The sequence below is a fragment of the Parasteatoda tepidariorum genome, chromosome 10 (assembly GCF_043381705.1).
Source record: "Parasteatoda tepidariorum isolate YZ-2023 chromosome 10, CAS_Ptep_4.0, whole genome shotgun sequence".
NCBI classification, from domain to species: domain Eukaryota; kingdom Metazoa; phylum Arthropoda; class Arachnida; order Araneae; family Theridiidae; genus Parasteatoda; species Parasteatoda tepidariorum.
This window is the reverse complement of record NC_092213.1, coordinates 76,904,716-76,927,691: the sequence shown is the minus strand read 5'-3', so window position 1 is coordinate 76,927,691 and position 22,976 is coordinate 76,904,716. Positions and strand designations below refer to the sequence as shown.

General features: G+C 32.8%; 1 protein-coding gene across 1 annotated transcript; it reads right to left on the bottom strand.

Moving 5' to 3' along the window:
- Positions 1–15,756: 15,756 nt before the first annotated feature.
- On the bottom strand, positions 15,757–22,588 carry LOC107447231 (uncharacterized protein CG3556-like). The gene is made up of 6 exons (XM_071187027.1): positions 22,501–22,588; positions 21,362–21,563; positions 18,183–18,427; positions 17,297–17,475; positions 16,024–16,210; positions 15,757–15,935 (listed from the first exon to the last, which is right to left on the bottom strand). The coding sequence occupies exons 1-6, from the start codon at positions 22,586–22,588 to the stop codon at positions 15,757–15,759; spliced, it is 1,080 nt and encodes a 359-aa protein (XP_071043128.1).
- Positions 22,589–22,976: the final 388 nt, after the last annotated feature.

The following is a 22,976-nucleotide window of genomic DNA, read 5'->3' as shown; positions in this document are numbered from 1 at the left end:
TCGAAACCTTTAGATTTTAGGGAGTATATGTCTGATGAATATATTAACATTTTGTGGTCATATGTCTACTCTCAGCCACCAACTCTTTTTTACCGTTCCAGTCATATGTCTGCTCTCAGCCACCACATCAGAGATGTTAGCTACAGCTTAATTGCAAATTACATGCATTGCGGCACTGTGAAGATATAAAGAGTAAAGACTGTTATGTATGTTTTCAGATAGAAAAATTAAAGGCGGAAGACACCAAAATAATTTTTTTTGCGACACATGTTCTCGAAAACTAAGGCTTTCACAGCATATATACAAGCTAAACGCAGATTTTTTCGATAAAGCCATAGAATGTAAAACAGCAAATTTTAGTGAAATCTTTAAATTTGAAAATTATATCAAAGATAAAAACTACAGACCAATAGCTGCACATTTCACCTCCGACGCCTCATATCATGACTATCAAAACAAATAATTTCATCAATCTTTCTGATTATAACGTTTCCTCATGCTGATACAATTCTGAACAACTCCAAAATCAAACAAACACAGTTTAGAGAAAGCTGCTCATTTTATTTTTTGATTCCTTTTCAGTTATTCAAGCAAAGTGCTTGAAACATTCATAAAAGCAACTCCACTGCCTGCTTACCTCAATGCTCAACAAAACCAGTGTTAAAATTCCAGATGAATGGGAGAGGGGTCACTTCGCGGCCCAGGTGCCCAATAAAATAAAAACACTAGGACTAGGAAAACTAAGACTTTATATTAGAGACTGCTTTGAAAGATACCACACGATGGAGAGCTATAAAATATAATTTTTGCGTAAAGTTAAAGCATATTATTGAGTTGCACATATCTAAAGTTTAAGAAAGAATTAATAAATTTTATTTTTACATCATAATCTAGCATATTATGTATTACTGTTCGTTCAACGAAAATTAATTCCTACCAGCATGTAACTTAATACGACTGCAAAGGGTTAAAAGCTAGTAAAAATAAAATCCACCGTAATTAAAGATAAAATACCATATGAATTCATTCTCTACCATTTATTTCGAAATATTGGCAGCCGCAAGACTTGCAACGTCTTTAATTAGTTGTTTCGTGACTTCATGTACCCCCTAAAAATGGCCACAAACGAGGTGGTCTGATGAAGCAGAGAGCAGGCATAAACTGGTGGAAAATATGACCAGTTAATTGAATTTTTCTGAAAAGTATGGAGAAGACTTTCATCTGGCAATGAACAAGTAATGGTTGAAGATGGTGATCAGTGGTGTAGCTTTGGGGAGAGTTTGGATATATATATATNAACGAGATAAACCCCCTCCAAACTACGCCACTGATGGCGATACACGCTTTTCAATAAATTCAAATTGTACAGTTTTAAAGTGCAAAATTAAATATTTTAATGAAATTATCGTTCAAGATCAAAGCATAGCTTTGATTTACTCTATTAATTAAACTTAATGCAATGCAAATAGTATATAGTAGTAGTATCTACTCGTGTTAATTTCATATGTAATTCAATTCATATATTAATCAATCCACATGCTAAGTCCGGGATCAGTGCCGATAACATATATTTTTGGGAGGGGAAGAATTCCCATTTTGCAGAATGAGATTCCCAATTTCACCGAATCGTAAATAAACGCGATCAAATTTAATAAACTGACAATAAACTGAGAATTGCAGAGACTTTAAATCCCTTCTCAATATGAAATTGAATAACCTAACACTTTGAATACCATGGGGGTGACCGATGACCGGTGCTGAGTATATTCCTAGCGGCATCTGCTCAAATTTCAAGACGAGACAGATATGTCACGCAAAACCTTTTAAAAAAACTAGCAAAATCTGTCTAATATTTGCAAATTTAGTTTGTAGTTATTTACCGTTTGGCCAGACGGGCAAGCCATGAAAAATTAGCGTGGCATTCAACGTGTTAATGTTACTTCAATAAAAAAAAAAAAGAATGACTTGAGTGATATCAAGCAAATGTTTTGGAGAGTTAATATGAATATAACATGCTTATGAATAACAACAAAACATATTTATTAATATTCTCGTGAAATAATATTAAGCTATTGTATACTATTATGTGTGTCTATGGTCGTGTTTTTTTGTACTACAAGTAGCCTTATATTCATGTCAGTATTTTCTTCCCTCAAAATGCAGTCAAGAGAATCTGCAAGTCTAACACGGAGCAGATGTGGCTGTAGAAAGTGGTGTACAGTTGCACATTACTCTCTGCACGAACATCTGCACTCTGACAGCTTTCATCCAACTATTGAGTACCATTTTTAAAAATTGTAAGAAATTTAAACAAACAGATTTGTCACAACCCCAGACAAAAAATTAAATTTTAGTAATACCGTTAATTAAAGAGGGAGAGTCTTATTTTCAGGCTTTCGAAATTTGTTGAACTTTTTGCCATTTCATTTTTGTTGTATTTTAATAAAGAAAAGGTGAATTAACAAACAAAATAAAAAGTTTTGAAGTTTCGATTTGTTATTTCAATAAAAGGTCCTTAGTTTTTCAAATGTTTGCACAATTTTTGCTGACATGTTTTTTTTTGCGAAACTGCCTAAATTATAAAGCAGGAATATATGCATTGAGTTGAACAAAGGGAACACACAGGACGTTCTATAATCATCACCCTGAATATATATTTTTTCGATTATTGCTAAATTGAAATAGAAGAAAAATGTGCTCATTAAGGCTCTTAAATGAATTCATTAAGTAAAGGAGAGATCACTACTGAAAAATAGGAACTGTTCGATAACCGAAAGTAAAATAAGAGTTAAAGAGATGATTACTCGAAACACTTGCAAGTTTTAAAGCAATCAAATAGATTTTGATTTCTTTTTCGACCAGCTTTCATCACTAAGAATTCGAAAGACGATAGAGTTTTCTACTTGTATCTGTATTTTATTTAGTTATTTTTCCTTGTTTAACCACTATTGTGAGATTTTAAATAAATACATCGTGAAGTCATATCGAATTTCCCTGTTTAGTGGAACGTATGGGTAATTAGAAATTATCATTTAAAAAAACTTATGTTTTTACTTAGTATTTTATAGTAGAACTTCAACAATATAAACTTTTAACTATATTTCATTTATTATTTTCTAACAATCAGTTGTCGAATTTTAATTTTTAACAATAGAAAATGTAATTAAGAATTCATTGTATTAAAAATTGCATTATTGCTTAACAATTAAAATACGGCTGTAAAATCATTTTTGATCATTCTAACTTGTGCTTTCAACACTGATTGTGTGCTTTAGAGTTCTTGCTTAATAGCAAAATTGATTTGGGAAAAATTTTCCTGCGCTTTGAGAAAGGAGTTTTGAGAAATGGGTGATCATTTGGATGAAAATGATCATGATTTGGGTCAAGAAGAACCCATGCTCCCTGATTCATCAGGGCAGCGATACCAGCACAAAAGAAATGCCATGAAAATTTTAGAGGCTAATCACTTCGTATGCATCGAAAAGCTTGGGTCTGGCGCTTTTGGTGACGTATACAAAATGATGGACTTCTCTGGCCAAGAAGTTGCCGTCAAAGTTGTATCGCTTGAAGTCACTAAAAAAAGTGAAATTGAAGTTTGGCCAAAAATGCGTCACCCCAATATAATCCCCCTGCTGCAATATATTAGCTTCAGTAACCCTGATGTAGGAGTTTTTGTAATGCCCGTACACCGGGGCACTTTGAAGGAGGCAGTCCAAAACGAGCAATTTTTGAGTCAATCATGTGCCCTAGACTGCCTCAAATCATGGCTTTATGACACTCTTTGTGGTCTGGCTTATTTGCACTCTAATGAGGCATGTCACTTGGATTTGAAATCCGATAACATCTTGATATCGCAAGATTACAGAGCTGTCATATCTGACTTCTCTTGTCTTGCATCTGCGACGAAGGCAATACCAAGGTGAGCCCTTTAACATTTGTTTAGTATTCGTCAAAATAAATTGCCTAAAGTATTTTAATGTTTAAGATTAAATTTATGATTATATTCAGTTTTTTTATTACTAAATTGATTACTATATTTTTAAATTAATTATATTAATATAAAATAAATATATTACTATTTATATATTATTTTATGTTACCAAAAGTGCAATGAATCAAAAATGCAGTGCAATACATGCTTTTTATTCATTACTTGCATTAATAAATTTAATATAGCCGGAATAGCCTGATTAGTAGGGCGTTGAGCCAATGTCCGAGAGGTCATGAGTTCAATACCAGTCGGTCGAAGACCGCCAGTGATGTAAATGGTGACTGTTGCACATTAAATCTGTCGGGTCAAAAAGTCCTCCATGTTCCTATAACAAATTATACCTCTGGGGGAACTGAATCGGTGTTTGTTCTGGTCAAAATTACGATTTGTGGATGCATGAATGAATGCGTGAATGGGTCCGCACTATAAACGGGCTGTGACGTGTGTGTGGAAGTCATATTCTCGGTCATAGATGGCGTCTCGGTTACAGAATTATCATGTGGGGACTAAATAAAAAGTGGCAAAACCCTAAAATAGTTTTTGTAAAGAATGAAATTGTAGCAATATTCAATGTTAAAATGGACAAATGTTGTCATTTAAATGAAATTTAACTTTAACACAAAATAGTGCTAAATACAGAATGCACATTTAAGACTGACACTTCTAAATTGCATACGTTTAATCGTTATAGCTCTTTAAAACTGCATTGGTGTGTTTGTTACCTTGACGTTGAGTGAAGGGTCTTTAATTTTCAAACATCTCTATGGTGTTTACCCGGTTGTCATACAAGATGGTGTCACTCTTTCTGCTAAATTTATAATGATTATAATGTCCCGTGTTACTTTTTTCTCTGGGTGAGGATTTTAAATAATAATTTAATTTTGTTTTGCAGAGATGAACTTGGATTGCCGCGTGTGTATAGACCTCCTGAAGCTTGCCTATCACTCGGGGGTGTGACAGAAGTTGAAGGCAAGGCTTTCGACATGTGGGCGTATGGAGTGTTGGTCTTGGAGCTATTTACCAACAAAGCTCTGAGTAATGCAATCACCTGCGCTGAAAATTGGAACAGGGATATTTATCCTGTCCTGTTCAACGTTCTTCAGGTAGATATTTATAAAGATTAATAGCCTGATTTAATTTTTTAAATAAAATATAATAATTATTATGTAAAGAATAATTATTTTGGGTAACTCAGATAACAATCTCTATCAGATTTGTTTACAAAAACTTTTCCACTATAAATTTACAGCCTGAACTTAATTTTATAATGAGTGTATTCGTTAGTAGTGTAGTTATTTGATTTAATANACTCAATGATAATGTATAATATATATAAAGTAAAGATATCGTCATCAGCTCACATGATTATATCCGAAAAAATTAGTGCTTTCTAGCATTGTGTTAATATAGCCAAAGCAAAATATATGAATACAATAGCGTGAGGAGCGCCAAAAAAATTGAAACAAAAATAAAACTAAATAAGCCAAAAATGTAAAATGAAACAAAAATTGTAAAATGAAACAAATTTTTTTTTTAACATAACCCATTCATCCCGTGTTAATAAACGTCTATAAAAAAACTGGCCACATAAAGGAACACAAATGGCAAGACGGAGAGTTGAGAGAGAAGATGCCACTTTGCCATAGTAATTACTGAATTAAAACATGAAAGTACAAATAGAATTATTTACAAAAATATTAAAATTGAATAAGTCAATTAATTATAAAAACGAGTTAAATAAATATTAAAATATTTACAAGATAACAAATTACAAATAAGCTAATCAATATGTATTTGAGTGATGTATTAAATTGTGTTAGATTTTGTACCTCTGTTAAAGTCGAGACCCGATTGTTCTGGTAATTACCACTAGTACGAGGTTGGTCCATACACTAAAAGTTAGTCGGATTTGTCTCGCCCTGATCAGATCCACAAAACCGCTCTTTCACAGGGTTCAGCAATCTGTGTGCTTAACTCTATGAGTGTTTGTGTTTTAGTGTGAGTGTTGCTTCTGAGGTGAAATATTCAATTAGCATATATCAGACGTCGATATATGCAATAAGTCTTGAAACCATTGTGGTGATCAAGAAATATATCAAGATAATATAGAAGCAAGGGAATGTGATCTATTTTAAAAAACAAAAAATATATTGTAAAGTATAAATTTTGCTACTAGAGGAAAAATTTTTTGCGGAACTTTTGGATACAAGAATCATAGTAGAGCTTCGCTATTGCTTTGAGGTTCATTTTGAATTTTCTGGCTCAAAAGGTTCAGCGTTTTTGAGTGCTCATTAAGTGATCATCAGAGAAATATTTGGTGAGACGAAGAACAAGAGTTATTTCAACAAGACGGTGCTAGTATACATAAATCTACGTCTTTAAAACAATGGCTTAAACTTAGAAAATACAACACTTCTAAAATACCCCTACCAACACTTAATCCTGATCTAAATCAAATTAAAAAATATTAGGTATTGCATTATAGGTTCCATAAGGGTACGAAAAGCAGTATTCATCAGTACTTCAACTGAAAACATGATCTAGTTCTAGATCGATCTAGAAAACATGGACAATGTTCAACATTCAATGGAAAACTAAGCATTCCAATTAATTAAAAAATGGTTTATCAAATTAATTATGAAAATTTTAAATTGTTTTCATTTAAATGCAAAATTTTAAAATACTAAATACAAAATTTTAAAATACTAAATACAAAATTTTAAAATCTTGTATTTAGTTGTTAGTTATTTGCGTTTAAACTTTTGTGGCAGTTTAAACTGATCAAAATGCGAATATTTTTTCTGCTTTAATGTTTAAGGAATTGTTTTCCTTTCCTGTTGTATCTTTTTCTGTCAATTTAACACATATTCAGTACAGTGCTTGGAAAAAATATAGATTGTTTTAGAATTTATAGAAAAATTTCATGTGAGCCTAATCTTTTGCGGCGATCTGTGTAATATATATAAAGTTTAATTATTGAGTAAAAAAAAATATGTTTACTTTAAGAGACATAAATTATGATACTATTTCAAACTAATGATAAGTGCGCAAATAAGCATATTAATAACTTTTTATCTAATGATTTAACTTTCACAAACGGATGGGAGCAATCGTGAAAAGAGTAGCGGAATTAACCATAAATATGCCAAATATTATGTGTATGTGATATTTTAAAATAATAAATAAAACAAACAAATATATTTTCTCTGAATATAAACATATTTTTCAAAAACGTTTTGACTATCGAAAAATTATTCACTATTAAAATTTTGTAACCGTATTTTTTTAGGGGGATGTTTTCAAAAGCTTCATGAGTGGATTGTTTCCTGCGACGGGCATTGCAGACGGGCAAATTAGGCTTGCACTGAATTTTGTGCACACTTTTCTGATGCCCGATCGAAGGAAGCGGTGGAATGCTGCAAAAGCAATGGAGCATTGTTTCTTTGAAAATGGCGGTCAGATTGGAACAGGTCCAGATGCAATATGGCTGCATTTTTGTAGAGAAGGAAACCAAAAGCTTAGCATGCATAGAAATCACGGCGTAAAACGTGTTGCTGATGTCAGTGTTAAGCCACTGCAAGTAAAAAAACCCAACACTGAATTTGAGCAAACGCGTGAAAAACTCGAATGTGATAATTGCAAGCATGCTGATGTATTGATAAAAAGAGTTGAAGAATTGAATGAGGAATGGGAAATGCTAAAGCGCAAAAATGCAGCATTGCAGAAGGAAGTTCTGGAGTTGAAAGAGTTTTTGGAAATCGATGAGTTTGCGAAAAATGAGAAACCTGTTCCAAAAAATAGCATGGTTTCTGAAGGCACGCAAACTTCAAGTAGTCCGAAAGCAATAGCTATTCATGATCATTCTAGTGAGCACACCGCAGATAGCAATAATGAAGATACATTCATGAGCTGGATAAGAAAAAAATTGGTTGCCTGCAAAAATAAAATACTTCAATTTAATTTTAAATAGAGGTTAAATAGAAGGCAAACTACGTAACAGAACCGAAGCTCATATGAAAAATAGCTTGCTGTTCGGACCATCAAAGCAATAGAATGATCCAGAATGAATAGAAACATGTATGAAAATAGAAGGAAATATTATGGTTTTTGCTATCTATAAGACAGTATATATGACAGGAGTGCTAATGATTCTAAATACAAAAAAGCAGAGTGCACTGAGCCTCATCCAGCCTTCATGATGATTGTTCAGGTGGAGATTAGACATTACAACGCATTAGCTTCATATTAAAAAAAAAAAAAAAAAAATCAAAAAANAAAAAAAAAAAAAAAAAAAAAAAAAAAAAAAACTGAATAGCTTTTTTAGAAAGCAAAAAATAACTTAGCAGCTAACACCGAAAGAGAATGTTTGGGATATAATAAAAAAAAAATAATAGCTTGTACAAAAAAAAAAAAAAAAAAAAAAAAAAAAAAAAAAAAAAAAAAAAANAAAACATTACAGCTAAAATAATCTACCGGTTTCAGCAGATTGTGCAAAAAAAATTAATAAATAAAAAAATAATTTTCAGCAAAAATTAAAAAAAAGTTTTGAAAAAAAAGCAAAAATGACTCAATGATAATGTATGGGACTTAATATAAAACCTTTGATCTTCAGTATACGTGATCTGTATTCAGCAGACTTTAAACTGAGTACTTCGGAACGAAAATCCTACATATAATGGCCTATGCACAAATCTGGATGCCTTCAAGGTGCCTTGATCTTTCTCCTGAAGCAAAAATGAGCTACCAGAGATTGAAGAAGAATGTGTGGGACTTGGTAAAAAGCTAACATTGGCCTTCAGCAAACTATGAATTGTGCAAAAAAAAATATCTAAAGCAAAAAAATTAAAAAAAAAAAAATAACAAAAAAAAATAAAATAAAAAAAAAAATAAAAAAAAATGCATAGCAAAAAAAAAATTTCAATGTAATCAGCTGACAAGCTGAATTGTGCAAAAAATATAAATAAAAAAACTAAATGAAGTAAAACAAAAAGAAAGCAAAAAAGTAAAAATTAAAAAATAAATAAGTAAATAAAGCAAAAAGAAAAAAAAGAAAGAAAGCAAAAAAAGCTGAGCTATAGAATAAGATTAAATGAAGTAAGACAAAGCTGAAAAAAAGAAGAAAAAAAGCTTAGGCATATATGACCCAATAAGATTGTATGTGACTTTGCATAAAGCAAGCATTGGTATCCAGTAGTCGTGTTCTGTATCCAAGCAGACTATAAATTGTGTTCATTACTAAAGAAAGAAAATCCAATTTATGACAGCCTTCATCTGTTCAATGGAGACGATTGGATAATTCAAGATGGCTTGATCCTCCTCATAAAGCAAAAATGACCTAACAAAGATTGAAAGATAGCGTGTGGAACTTCAGTAGACGTTTTCCATATCCAGCAGACTATAAATTGTGTTCAGTATTTAAGAAAGAAAAAATGATTTAGCAGAGTTTGAAAAAGAATGTCTGGATTAGCAGTAAACAAACAAAGGCCTTTAGTAGATATGTTCCATAACCAAGAGACTGTATTTTCTATTCAGTATTTAAGAAGGAAAATCTTATGTACAAAAGATGTAATTCCCTATTGGAAGTTGGATGTGCGTCTCCATTGATGATTTGCTAAACAGAGACTCTTACATAAAGACGTAGTCATTAGTACTTAAAGTCTATTAGAAGAAAAAAATGTGGAGCAATATTTTCTAATTTGTTAAAAAACAACTTATAATAATACAAAATATTAGTCATTTACAAAATACTTGTCAAAATATTTGCTATTCATGTTACAAAAAATTTAAAGCAGAAAATAAAAAACAAAAAAACTTAATTGATGTGTCTGGTGAATTATTGCACTCTATTTAAATGAAATCCTCTTAATTACAATGTTTGATTTAAAAAAATACAAGAAAAAGTCATATATATAAAACCTACTTTCAGTTAGTAAGCAAATTACTCACTTAAATGCAGTGATTTTCAGTAAAAAAGATACCTACAGACTAGCTCTTCTAATACTGAAAACTTTAGTTGTTGTATCTATTTTAAAGGTAAAATGCCCTGAAGAAAACCTTCACAAATGCTTAAGAGAAATTGCTCAAGATTTCCTTAATCCCTCATTCAGTGACTAATAATAATTATTTTCATATCAATGAATATAGTGAAAATGCAAAGAAAAAAAAATCAGTTACAATTCTTTGGGCGAAGAAAGCACTTTTTGCGAATTTGCATATCTGCAAATCTGCGCGTACGATGTTATATATTCGCTAATACCCAACATAAATGTAAAAAAAATAGTAATAAAAAAGTTTGCAATAATTAAAACAAAATCCTCGATTAAATCAGAACAGTAATTGTCTGTCTTAGAAAAATGGCTAAAGGTGCAAAACTATTGAATCTACACACGGAGAAACAACATATCCGTTATTTTTTAACACGTGTTGCGCTTGAAAGCGGGACGGAAAAGAGAAAATACTGGTATAAGAACTATTTCAATATTAGATAATATTCGGGAGGAGTTAATCTATTCTCAACAATAACAATTCACTGTAAGGAAATTTATCACGGCGAAGAAACAATTCAATATAAAAATTGCATCCGTTAAAAGCAATTGGTAGTATTATTCCCGGAAAAAAACTAAAAAATGAAATTTATTTGTTACCAGTTTTTACTCCGGTGCGCTTTTAAGACGAGACAATCTAGCGTGACCCACCGATGGGTCACCCCGTTGTAAACGTGTTAAATAAAAAACGGTAACTTAAATGTAGTCGTTTCTAATTTGACAGACTTACTTTGCTTTTACTTTAATTATTGTTAGTTTAATCATCTATATAATCAATGTTAATTCAAAGTATAACTAAATAGTTTTATGTTGAACAAAGTATGGTGAATTAAATAAACCAAACGATTATAACTCCGCCCACAAATAAACTGCCAAAGAATTACTTTGATTACCAGTTTTATCTTTTTACCCTGGTTGATACGGTTTTATGCTGGCACGTATTTGTGACAGTCGGAGCGAAAGGGTTAAATCAGAACAGCAATTGTCTCTCTTAGAAAAATGGCTATATGCGCAAAACTATTGAATCTACACACAGAGAAACAACATATTCGTTATTTTTTAAACTAACACAGACTGCCCAGAAAGCGTGTAAACCTTACGGCAACCTTGTGTCAAAATTTTCTTTTTAATGTCATGAAAACGTTTGTACTAAAAACCTTTTTTCAAAAAAGCAAAAAAATTGCAGTTTCAAATCTTTCATCCTAAAAAAGATTAAAAAAATTATTTTTTAAAGTTTTTTTAAGAAGTATTGCCACTTAAGTAAAATGGTCACTTACAAGGGAAACTAGGGAAGTGCGACTCGCCAATTTTGAAATAAACTAGTGGGATGTATGCCTCATGAGGAATAATTTTGGGGGGCAACATTCGTTTCGGCCCATAGGAGGTCCTGTGATAGATAAAAAATAATTCAATGTATAGAAAAATCGGTATTTTATTACTTCAATGCAGACTATTAGTTATTGTAATTGTCTCATACTCCAATTAATTTGTAATTAATTGGATAATTGATTTATTTGCTAATTAATAAATTAATCAGAAAATTAATTGCTAATTAATTATTAATTAATTATTTATAAATTGATTTTCAATTACATACTCCAATTAATTTAGAATGTTTGTTGAAGAAGAAAAAATTTAAAAAATTTGATGTAAATTTTTTTTAAAATTTACCTAACAGGTTTTTCAGAAAAACCACAGATATATAAAATTTTCGAAATCAATTTTGACAATAAATATGCATTATATAGTGCGTGAAAGTACCACAAAATTAATTGGAGTATGAGACAATTACAATAACTAATAGTCAGCATTGAAGTAATAAAATACCGATTTTTCTATACATTGAATTATTTTTAATCTCTCACAGGACCTCTTATGGGCCGAAACGAATGTTTACCCCTAAAATTATTCCTCATAAGGCATACATCCCACTAGTTTATTTTAAAATTGGCGAGTCACACTTCCCTAGTTTCCCTTGTTAGATCCACAGTGAGGTTTTAGCTGACGTGACACTAGCAATAGGATCAACTTGCATGATCCACTAAAATTTCAAGACTAGGTGGATTTTAGCTGAGCATACAAGACTTTGCAAAAAGAAACCTTATGATCACCTAGATTTAAGATTATTTTCACTTTGAGACTAGCTTTATTAAAGGATTTTTTCACGCTTGAAAACACCAAGTCTACCTCGATTTAAGGTTTTTATATAGGAGGTTTTTTTCCAAGGTTTTGGATTAGAATAATGTGCGTAGAATAGAGCAGATTATCACAGATCTCGTTTTAAGGTTCGAAGGTTTACACGTAAACCGCATAACAAACCTTTCTAGGTTTACATTAAAAGGTTTCTGCTGAGTTAAACTAAACCTTATTTTGCTATCTCGATGATGGTCAATTCGTTTTCCTTACTAAGACAAGCGCCTTTGCAGATGTGCAAAGAAGTGTTCAATGTTAAATTATGGAGGACAGCAGTGAAAATTCAATTCAAACTTTGCTTAGTAGATATGCTAATAGGTGCAGGGAATAGATTAACCTTTACAAAAGCTGTAAAAAAAACTTTATAAAAGTTGCAGCTTATTTTACGGTAGGGAAAACTCTTAACAAAACTACAGTATTTATAATCATCAGTAAATTATTTGCCAAAACGTTAAAAACATTTATCAAAGCTTCTTTTTTATTATTTTAAGCTTATTTTGCCTTAAGGAAAACTTGGGTCAATTCTCTTAAGTCTTTGTGGCAGTTTTTTTTTTAAATATGTGTATAAAATTTTCATTTTTGTATCCTTTATGGTGAACCGAAAAAGAATAATTAATGAAATAAATTTCTATTTTTTTAAAAATAATATTGGTTATTAGTTTTGCTACGATCAGGGTTCAAATCCCCAGAAAGAATTTATGAATTTATCTCCAATCGAAATTTAAAGACCTCTTTGACTAGATCTATGTTACAAATTTCAATTAAAAATTTGCGCTTGATTTGAATAAAATTTATAATTGTCCCCTGAATTGTTCAAGCAAAATTTTTTGCCGTTTCATTGACTATTAAAATTTTCATCGATGTTAAAAAAAAAAAAAAAAAAAACTAATGGCTGCAAAACGGAAAAAAACTAATGGCTGCAAAACGGAAAAAACTAAGAATTATAAAAAGTAAAGTAACTGCTGTGTTATTAAGAACAGTACATTTATTAAAATTTACAATTACATGCAAAATAAGTTCAAAGTAATGCTGATACTTTTTATTTAGAATTAGTGTGATGCAGCTTTCTTGTACCACATGGCAATGTGATCTCCTTCGTCTAAAGCTGGACTATTTGGACCTACGAAAATCCGAAAAAAATAATGGTTATTTATTTTCAGAATGGTTATTTATATTCTCTATTCTCTTGAAATAATTTCTAAATAAATCATTTGATTCTGAAAAATATAGATGCTCATTGATTCTTTCTGTTTTTGTATGTTTTTTCTGCACACAGTTATACAATGTGACTCTTTGCATTACAGCGCATTTGATTCTGAAAAATATAGATGCTCATTGATTCTTTCTGTTTTTGTATGTTTTTTCTGCACACAGTTATACAATGTGACTCTTCGCATTCGAGACAAGCGTTCAACAATCAGTTAAATTCCGAGCTTACACTCTAAGAAATTTCTCAGAAAAAATGGTTAAATACTAATTTATTCAATTGTTATTTTACCATATTTAAACCAAACAGTCAAATAACCATTAAAATGATGGTTAATCAAACTGTTAATTGGGAGAAAAACCGTTTATTAACTGCTTTCACCTAAAACGGTTAAATAATCAGAATTTCATCACACCAATTAAATCCACCTAATGAAGCCGTTTAGTTAATTGCAACTGCTTACTTATTATAGCCGAGAGGGCTAATCTTTCTGTCTCATGATCGACAGAACTAGGGTTCGAGCCCCAGCGGAGACACCAAAATGTTTCACCATCCCCATCAAAACAAGAGTTTTCAGTGCCCTGCACTCTCCTATGCCCATTACCTCACACAAAACATAGATCCTATGTTCAGTTAAATTTCTTTTTACAGTTTTGAAACCATGCTAGTTGTAAATGGTTAACGAACCGGAGAGTTTTGTATTCGTGGTTTTGCAACCACGTACTAGTTGTAGAGAGTTTTAAAATCATAAAGGTGAAAAATATTCTTTACTGTAAACTTTAAGGTTAATCAGGTGTAAAGACTGCTTCCATAATTTTAGAATGAAAATTCTAGCAGTGTAGGAGATTGAAAAACTATTCTGAGACAAATCCAAGCCACAAATATAACTAAACTCAGTGTCGTGACAGCCCATATAGGTCCAAGGCCTACTCTGCCCATCTCAGTTTTCTTGACCTTCGGCTCTGGGGTGCCGGAGCAGATGTCTCGGTTAGGTGGTCAGCCGAACACGGAATCCTTAGTGTTTAGGTCCAAAGCAGGCTTGGCACTCATTTTATCGACCCACTGAAGGGATGAAAGGCTGAATTAACTTTGCCTACACCGAAGATCGAACGCAGAACTTGTGGCAGGAGAGTGCGAAGCCACCGGGCCACAAATTTAGAAATTGGAAATAAAGAACGCGGATAATTTATGGTTGAGATTTCCAAAAGGACGAAACTCAGACTTCAAAGGATTGTAAACAGAGGAAAGATTTAGGTACTTTTAATCAAAAATAATACTCAATTATATTATTTAATCAATTTAATTATTCAATATATTCTGATATTATACTCAATTCTGTTCAATTTCTATAAATAAACTAATTATTGCTATTTACTCAGCTCAGTGCTATCTTAAAAAATGTGCATACATTTGCTAGATCGTTCCCCAAATAGAATGGCGATATAGTGTCTGGTATTTCAATATTTCTAGTAATTATTTTCAAACATTTATCTAGATACAATACAGTAAGATCTTTTAGTTTAAATTTTATATTATTAGACTTAATGATTTTTTTAAAAATAGGTCACACGCCAACACGTTTATTATTCCATCATGCGATATCTCCAGAAGATTTTTTACTACGCATCTACTACACCAGACGTTTGTTACTACACATCTACTATAATTTGTATCATTAAAACACTTCAAGTGGCTATTTTTGAAGAAAATATGTTTTCAAATGACAATAATATATTGCTCATTAAATTAAACTTATAGTAAAATTTAAGAACTAAAATGGTTGCTAAAATAAGAAAATTTAATTTTAAATTTATCGATTACCACTCTTTAATGATAGATATTGTATAATCACCTGCTCTCGGCTGGTAATGAACATGTAAAAGAATTTATAAATGACTAGTTTCATTTTAGGCACAATTAAAAGTGAATTTTTATTTTAAATATAACATTAAAAAGACTTGCAGCATTAAACAATCATGTCAAAACTAATATTTCCATAGTTTCAGTGCTTATAAATAGTTGGATGAGTGTTTTATTTCTTATTCAGTAATTTTTTAAGGTTTCAGGTATCTANTTTTTCCTCTTAAGTATTATTTTAAAAGGCGCAGGCAAGTGTATATGTATGTAAACCTATACTTCCTTTATAAAACTTCCATTCAAACAACAATTTAATTAAGCTAAATATATCATTTTGAAAAAAAAAATCTATAGTTTTTCGGAACAAAACTAATTTTTAACTTGTAATCTCCCTCAAGTACTTGCATAAAGGCAACAACAAATTTGTTACCCTGTGTAACTTTTTAAAAAGGGAATATGAATTATTACTCATATTTGGGGTATTTCCTTGAAATAAGCTGCATCACATCGAAAGCCCCATAGTGTTTTGGCACTTTGAGTACTATGGTGTAGATGGCATCTTTAGGATCTCCTACAAACAGCGAATACTGAATTTTAATTTTCGGTCCTAAGTAATCGTCATGAATTTCAGCCACCAGATCATCTGTAAATATGAAAGATATTTGTGAAAGAAAAAAAAACTCAAAATTATTATAGTCTGATTATTTGAAAAAAAGCAAAAAACAATTTACCATGATTCCTTAGTGATGAGCAATTTGTGAAAGCAATGTTTGTCAAACTCTTTCCATTCAGCAAAGGTAGAATTAAATATATAGAAATTATGTCAGTTGTAGACGTATTTATTGATTGCATTAAAGTTTCCATAGCTTTACTATAATTCCAATCAGTCTCCTGTTCATGACCACTAGCAATCAACGCCTGAAAATACATGGATGTTTTGTCATATGGGGCGTTTATAAATAGCACTTTAAGATTAATTTTAAAAAATATCTTTTTTGCTTCTTAAATCTTTTCAGAACCGTGATCACATCACGCGGTTTTCCCTTCACCGTCCACTGCTGTTGTTTCTAATGTTACATAGATAAGCCAAGCTCTGCAGTCATTGAACTTAAGCGAATTAAGCTAGAAAGGTGCAGCAAAGGTGAAAGTATGTTTTATCTCAAATTCCCACAGATAGATGGCAGCACCAACTGATTTAGGCATAGATCAGAAGGAAAAGGAAATTTTCATCAGTTTCCTGTATCGATAGTGCTGTTCAGTGACCTATCGCAGGACTTTTGTTTCCATAGATTTTGCGAGCACGCATATTACATGTACTCGGTGGGTCTTATCGGAGTTGAGGATCAATCCCCGACCCATCCTGATCGGAGTCCAAATCTCTAAATTATGGGCTACCTTACGACCCATAGTCCATTGTAACATACGTAAAATGAATCTATCTGACTCTAGCAGCCGAAGATGGTATAAAGAATCGCGATAGAGTGCCCTAATAGGTCTGTTCCTTTTCGCTAAAAAAAATAAAGAAACGTTGTAGCCTCGGTGTTTTATTATTATGATTATTTTTGAAGAATATCACAACATATTAATAATATAAATACTTATATTTGGATCTAAAATAAAAGCATAATGCTTTTTCGAAGCTAATGTATGTGGGCAGGGATAGTCTGGTTGGCAGGGTACTGGACTGGAGAGGCAGATCATGAGTTACAGTCCCCTTGGCGTCAGGCCAACCGTGGGGGCTCTTAGTGGTTTTCCTCTCCATGCAGTGCCTATTCTGGTTAGTTCTATCAAAAAAGTCGCGAATTTCTCCCACTACTTGATCCAAGAGTTTCCTTCTCTTCTGGGGATTAGGTTCAAAATTACAAGAATAGAAAGATGAACAGTAGTTGTCGTAAACCCAAAAAATTGGATTAACTGTTCAATGACGGTAATAAAATAAAATAAAAAAAGACTATTCACTAGCTCTAGGTCATGAAACGGAAAAACATAAGAATTTCTACATACCTGAGTAATGAGAGCAGTTCTGTGCACGTTTCCGAAGCTACCACTCGGTTTTTGCAGGGCTTTAAACTCTCGAATATTAGTTTCATAAAAATCTAAGAATTTTTTAAATTCTGCAACGGAATGATTTCCCCTTCGGCGAATTTCGCAAGAAAGAGCCATCACTGCGAATGCCTGGTGTTCTAGAAAAGCAATATGGAAGGAATACACATAGTGTCTAAAAATATGAAAATGTTTAAATATCACTGTGTAATAGGAAAGGATCAAAAATCTAACACACATATTGATATACATTTAATAACGAATTGAGACGTGGTGACTCAGAGAGTAGAGCATTCACTATCCCTGTATATGCTTCTTGTCAAGTCATGCAAGTAGATTTGGTGGTAGCCACTGGGTCGGTTGTCTCCAAACCAACCAAAGCCGTGGTCGCCATCTGATCTGATGTAACTTCAATGTGCTACTGGTAATGGTTTGCCATGGATCGTTGGTGGTGGAGGTTGAGGCAAACGAAGCAGTCGGAGAAGGGGTAGCGTGGGATCTTTTTGGTGGATAATTTTGGTGCATGTTTGCATGTCACCACTTTAGATACTAATAAATTATATAACAAGGTTGGTGAATGGCAAAACAGACACACAGATTTGGTGGTAGCCGCTGCATCGGTTGTCTCCGAACCAACCAAAGCCGTGGTGGCCACCTGATCTGATTTAACTTCAATGTTCTGCTGGCAATGGTTTGCCATGGAGTGTTGGTGGTGGAGGTGGAAGCAAACGAGGCAGTCGGAGAAGGGGATCTTTTTGGTTGATGGTTTTGGTGGATGTTTTTATATCACCTTTTTTCGATACTAATGAATTATATAACTTTGCTAAATATATTTATTGGATCTTACCTCTTCTAAACGGTATGTCGATGCTGCTATTGTAAGTGTTGGCGAGATCTTGATAAACTCTATCTGGCCATGTTTCGTTGGCGTTACAGAGAGCCAAATAAGATGTGGGATGGGTAAAGTTTTCAGACATCACTTGTTCTTTCAGAAGTTTTACCAAATTGTATCCATAAAAATCACGAGGATCGTGACAAGTAGAAAGCAAGGAATTAATGAATGTGCTAAGCTGGTCATTCAAATGGACGTCACTAAAAGGAATACAAAGTATTCATAAAGATCATTAGTTTTAAATTTTTTTCAAAGAGCTGGTGGGTTTATAAGAATCATTAAAACTTTTTCCGTTGATATCGAAATTTCTTCAAACAATAAACTTTTATGAATAATTTTCACATACTCTGCAACACAGACCAATTAAAATCAATAAATCATTATATGAATTTATCTTAAGCATATCTTAAGTTGCTAAAAAACCGAAATACATCTATTAACATTTTTTATACGCCCTGCAACATAAACCAGTTAAAAACAATAAATTATCATGTGAATTATCATAAGCATGTTGCTAGAGCAAAATTTCTATAAGCAACTTTCATACACTCTCTAATATAGACCAATTAATAACAATAAACTATTATACGTATCATGCCATCATTCATTGCATTAATATAACAGGGATTGATGAGTGTAGAGTGTGTTTTTAATTAGCGCGATAGCTAGATATTTTTACTCTCTGGCCGTCACAAGATAAGCCTCCATACACACTGTGATGAATCCCACTGAGAACTCAATTCTTGAGGGCCAGGCAGAAATAATGTATCACGATAGTTTTCTAAAGCTGTGAACAATCATGCACTACTATTGTTTTCAAGGGGCAAAACTCATATAATTTTAATTTAATTTATGGCAGTCGTTGAACAGCCGATCCAATTTTTGGGCTTACGACTACTAATATTCCTTTCCGTAGCTTTGCAATTTTAAACCCAATCCAGAAGACAAAGGAACTCCTGGATAAAGTATTTGGAGAAATTTTCCATCGTGAAAGTGGAAGAAATTTTTGATGAAACTAACCAGCATTTGCTTCACATGGAGAGGAAAACCACGAAACCCTTAACCTGACGCAGGATCAGTTTACCACTGAGGATATTTCACGTTAACGCTGTGGTCGGTGCAAGCCGGATGCGAAATTCGTATCCACCAGCCATTGCTAGGATTCGAATCCAGTTTACCTCAGTGGAAGGCGAACTCTCTATCCCATGAGCCCTCACGACTAAACTCATATTATTTATAATATAATAGTAAAAGTTTTTGTATTTGAGATAAAAAGGCGAAAATCCTTAAAATCTGCTCTGACGAAGTGAAACAAATTAGGCATAACTTTATTGCTCACGCAGAAGAATTTGCAGCACTCGATCCACATTACTTATAGAGGTAAAATCTCAAAATCTACAAATTCACAAAATCATTGTGCATATTAAATCTTTTGTGAATATCTTTGAATCGTTTAAATGTCGTGGTGATCAAAATGGTCTATAATAACAAAAACAGTTTGCTTGTGTGTCTCTCGTGAAACTCCAGAACTATTTATGCTGCGTTCCAAAAATTTTTACAGAAGGTGCAAGGTGGAGTTTAAGCCTCCGTCCCTAAAACTGCTTAAAAAAATTTTTGATTAGCTCATGTGGAAGGGACATTTGAAGAATAAATTTCTCTGTTTGGTAACATTAAACGTTTTTATACAGATGATTTTTTAAAATGATTAATTTTTGATGATTTTTTTAAAATTTTTTAAGATTATTAATTAAATTTTTCACAAATGATTTTTTTAAAAATTTTTTTAAAAGATAACATAAGTTACACTTGTTATCGTGCAGTTAGTTTACTTGTTAGCTCTGTTCAATCTTAAAAAGGAGTTTATAGCACGATCTATTGCAATGTCAGTTTTTTTTCTTCGTCTTTGACCTTGGTAAGTGCAAGGATCAACGTGGATGTCATGTGAGAACTACGTCTCTGAATTAGTACACCTAGAGTTATCTGAAACTATATGTTTCGTTTATTTGTTGCCACGCTTTTGAAACGTGTTTCTGTAAAACTAAATAATTTCACACCAACTCTAACTGAACTAAAAAATGCAAGTTATGTACTTAAGAACAAAATTAAGGAAACAAAATGCTGACATCAAGTAAATTTTGCCAATCATGAGTTGGCCGTGAGCAGTAGCATCACACTGATTTAGACTAAAGTATAAGTAAATATTTACTTAGAAGAGTTGTACTTCTAAAAACGTGTTTTGCTTAATCTTACCTTCCATCTGGACACCATCATTTACAATTCATGCTCATATATTCTGTAACAAATTTTATTGTTCTGGCCTATAAAAGCATGTAACATGTGTAATTTATATTACGGAGCAGTTGTAACTTTTTTATTATTTATTTTGTAACCGTCGTTGAACAGGCGACCCAATTTTAGATTTACGACTACTAATGTTCAACTCCGTAGCCTTGTCATTTTGAATACAATCCAAAAGACAAGGAAACTCCTGGATCAGTACCTGCAGATGTATGATTTGCTATGGGAACATGGAGGACTTTTTTAACTCGACGGATTTAACGTGCATCAGTCACCTTTTATTACACGAGGAGTCTTCGGCCTTCAGGAATCGGACCCACGCCCTCTTGGACATGGGCCCAGTGCCCTACCAACCAGGCTATCCCATCTCGTCAATTGTGACTTGGAGCTTCGCAAACAAATTTGCATCTGTAAATTTTACATCTGTACAAACATGGCACATCTTTACATCTGTACATTTACACCCGTGCAACCCAGGGTCACCTTCGAGGTCATTTCATTTGAAGGCCTCTTTTGTTCATCACAATCAATTCGTTTTCTTGAACTGATAAGACACACACTGGTGAGTGTCTTATCAGTTCAATAAAGTTCTCATCAGTTCTTATCAGCTCAAGTTGTCTTCAGTGTATCCTGAATGCCTCCTATAGAGGCGAGACTAAATTTATCTTATAACATAAAGTCACTGAAAAGGACTACTAATATGTAAATAAAAAACTAATATTAATTGATAGCGATTTTCCGATATTTTTAAACTTGTATGAAGAACGAGTATTCATCTTGTCACAAATAAAACAACCCAATAAATAAAGGGTTAAACAAACAATGTGTTCACTTACCGCACTAATGATAGTAATATTTGAATATCCCTTTGCTTCAACATAAGATAGTCTTCAAGATCTCCGAAATGAGGTCCTTCGGCCAAAGAAAAAGCTGTGACTGCCTTTGGAATGTGATCGATCCATTTCCATGTTGACCACTTACTCTTCAGTAGGTCAACAACTCTAGAACGGGCTTCTTCAATCCCTTCGATGCTATCACCTGTAAAACCAGAATAACAGTTTTTCCAAGTCAAAATTTCTTATCGTTTCAATTGATGGACCAATATAATCCTGATGGTAATCATCAATAGTTCCATCATGAACCATTATATTTTTTGATGGAAAACAACATAAGTAACCATCACCCCGATGAAGCAACTCGGACTGATTTAGGAGGGACCAACATAAGAATGGAAACTTGTTTCGATGGTTTGTTCGTGTTGATTAATCAAAAATTTCCATTACAGCCTTCTAGAAATTAAATGTTACAATGATCACCACCATCACCCCAATATAGGAATTCGGGCTGATTTATGATGGGTCAACATGAAAAAAACCCCCAAATTCTTTTGATTGCATATTTTTGTACTGAACCAACAAGAATTATTATCATGAAAATGGATTGTTGTACCATCATGATTCATCACGAATTTTCATCATAGTATCTTATAAATCAAATCTTTGAATGATCATGAACAACCATCATTCCAATCTAAGAATTCGAACTGATTTATGATGGTTTAACATTTAAAGAAAACAAGCAAATTGTTTTGATGGTATATTCCTGAGAACCAACAAGAATTCCTATTAAGCCATCATGCATATGTATAGAGGGAACCATCATGGTCCATGAGGATCAAATGAAAGAGGTCCATGGAATGATGGAAGTTTGTGGGCTTATCAAAAAACATGAACTCATAATGGAAGATGTTGGATGATGGTAACCATCAAATGATGTTGGACCATCATGAATCGTATTGAAACAAACATAAACTATTAAAATATTTTGATGGGACCATCAAGAACTTTGACTTGGTTGTAAGGATGTTGAGATAGTCAACACTTGTTTCATCATGCTATCTCATCTAAGGAACTATAAACCCTTTGCCTGTCGGACGTGTTACCTGGTTATTGAGGGGGAGGGGGTATTGACCTACTGATGGGATGGTTATGTAGAAGAGTGACGCATAATTTTTCGCTCATAATTTCTAAATGCGAAATTCGAGTGATTCTGCTGCCATGCATTGATCATGTACCTCTTTCGCGTGCTAAATAACGCATCCCGATTTTCGGTTTGTTGTATGTTGTACAGCAGCAGAGCCGTAGTTTAGGGGATAGAGCTTTCGCCTTCCAAGGAGATGAACCGGGTTGGTTCGAGTTCCGCACCCGGCTCACACCGACAACATTGCCGACGTAAAATATCCTCAGTGGTAGACGGATCATGGGTTAGAGTCCTCTTGTCGTCAAGCTAACAGTGGGAGATATTCCTCTCCGTGTAATGGTAGTTAAATTAAATGGTAGATAAACATATAACACAGATCATTAAAGATCCGATCATTAGACCAAAAGTAGTTCTAACGTTTGATCTAATGATCGGATCTTTACATGCTAGGAATCTTTCTTAATAGTTCAA

What these genes read in the sequence shown, in the direction of transcription:
- LOC107447231 (XM_071187027.1), bottom strand. Translation starts at nt 22,588, where the DNA reads ATGCATGGCAGCAGAATCACTCGAATTTCGCATTTAGAAATTATGAGC. An exon ending in CGACATACCGTTTAGAAGAG is followed by an intron (nt 17,476 to 18,182) that starts GTAAGATCCAAT and finishes TTGCTTTTCTAG; the next exon opens with AACACCAGGCATTCGCAGTG. An exon ending in GAACTGCTCTCATTACTCAG is followed by an intron (nt 16,211 to 17,296) that starts GTATGTAGAAAT and finishes ATGTATTTTCAG; the next exon opens with GCGTTGATTGCTAGTGGTCA.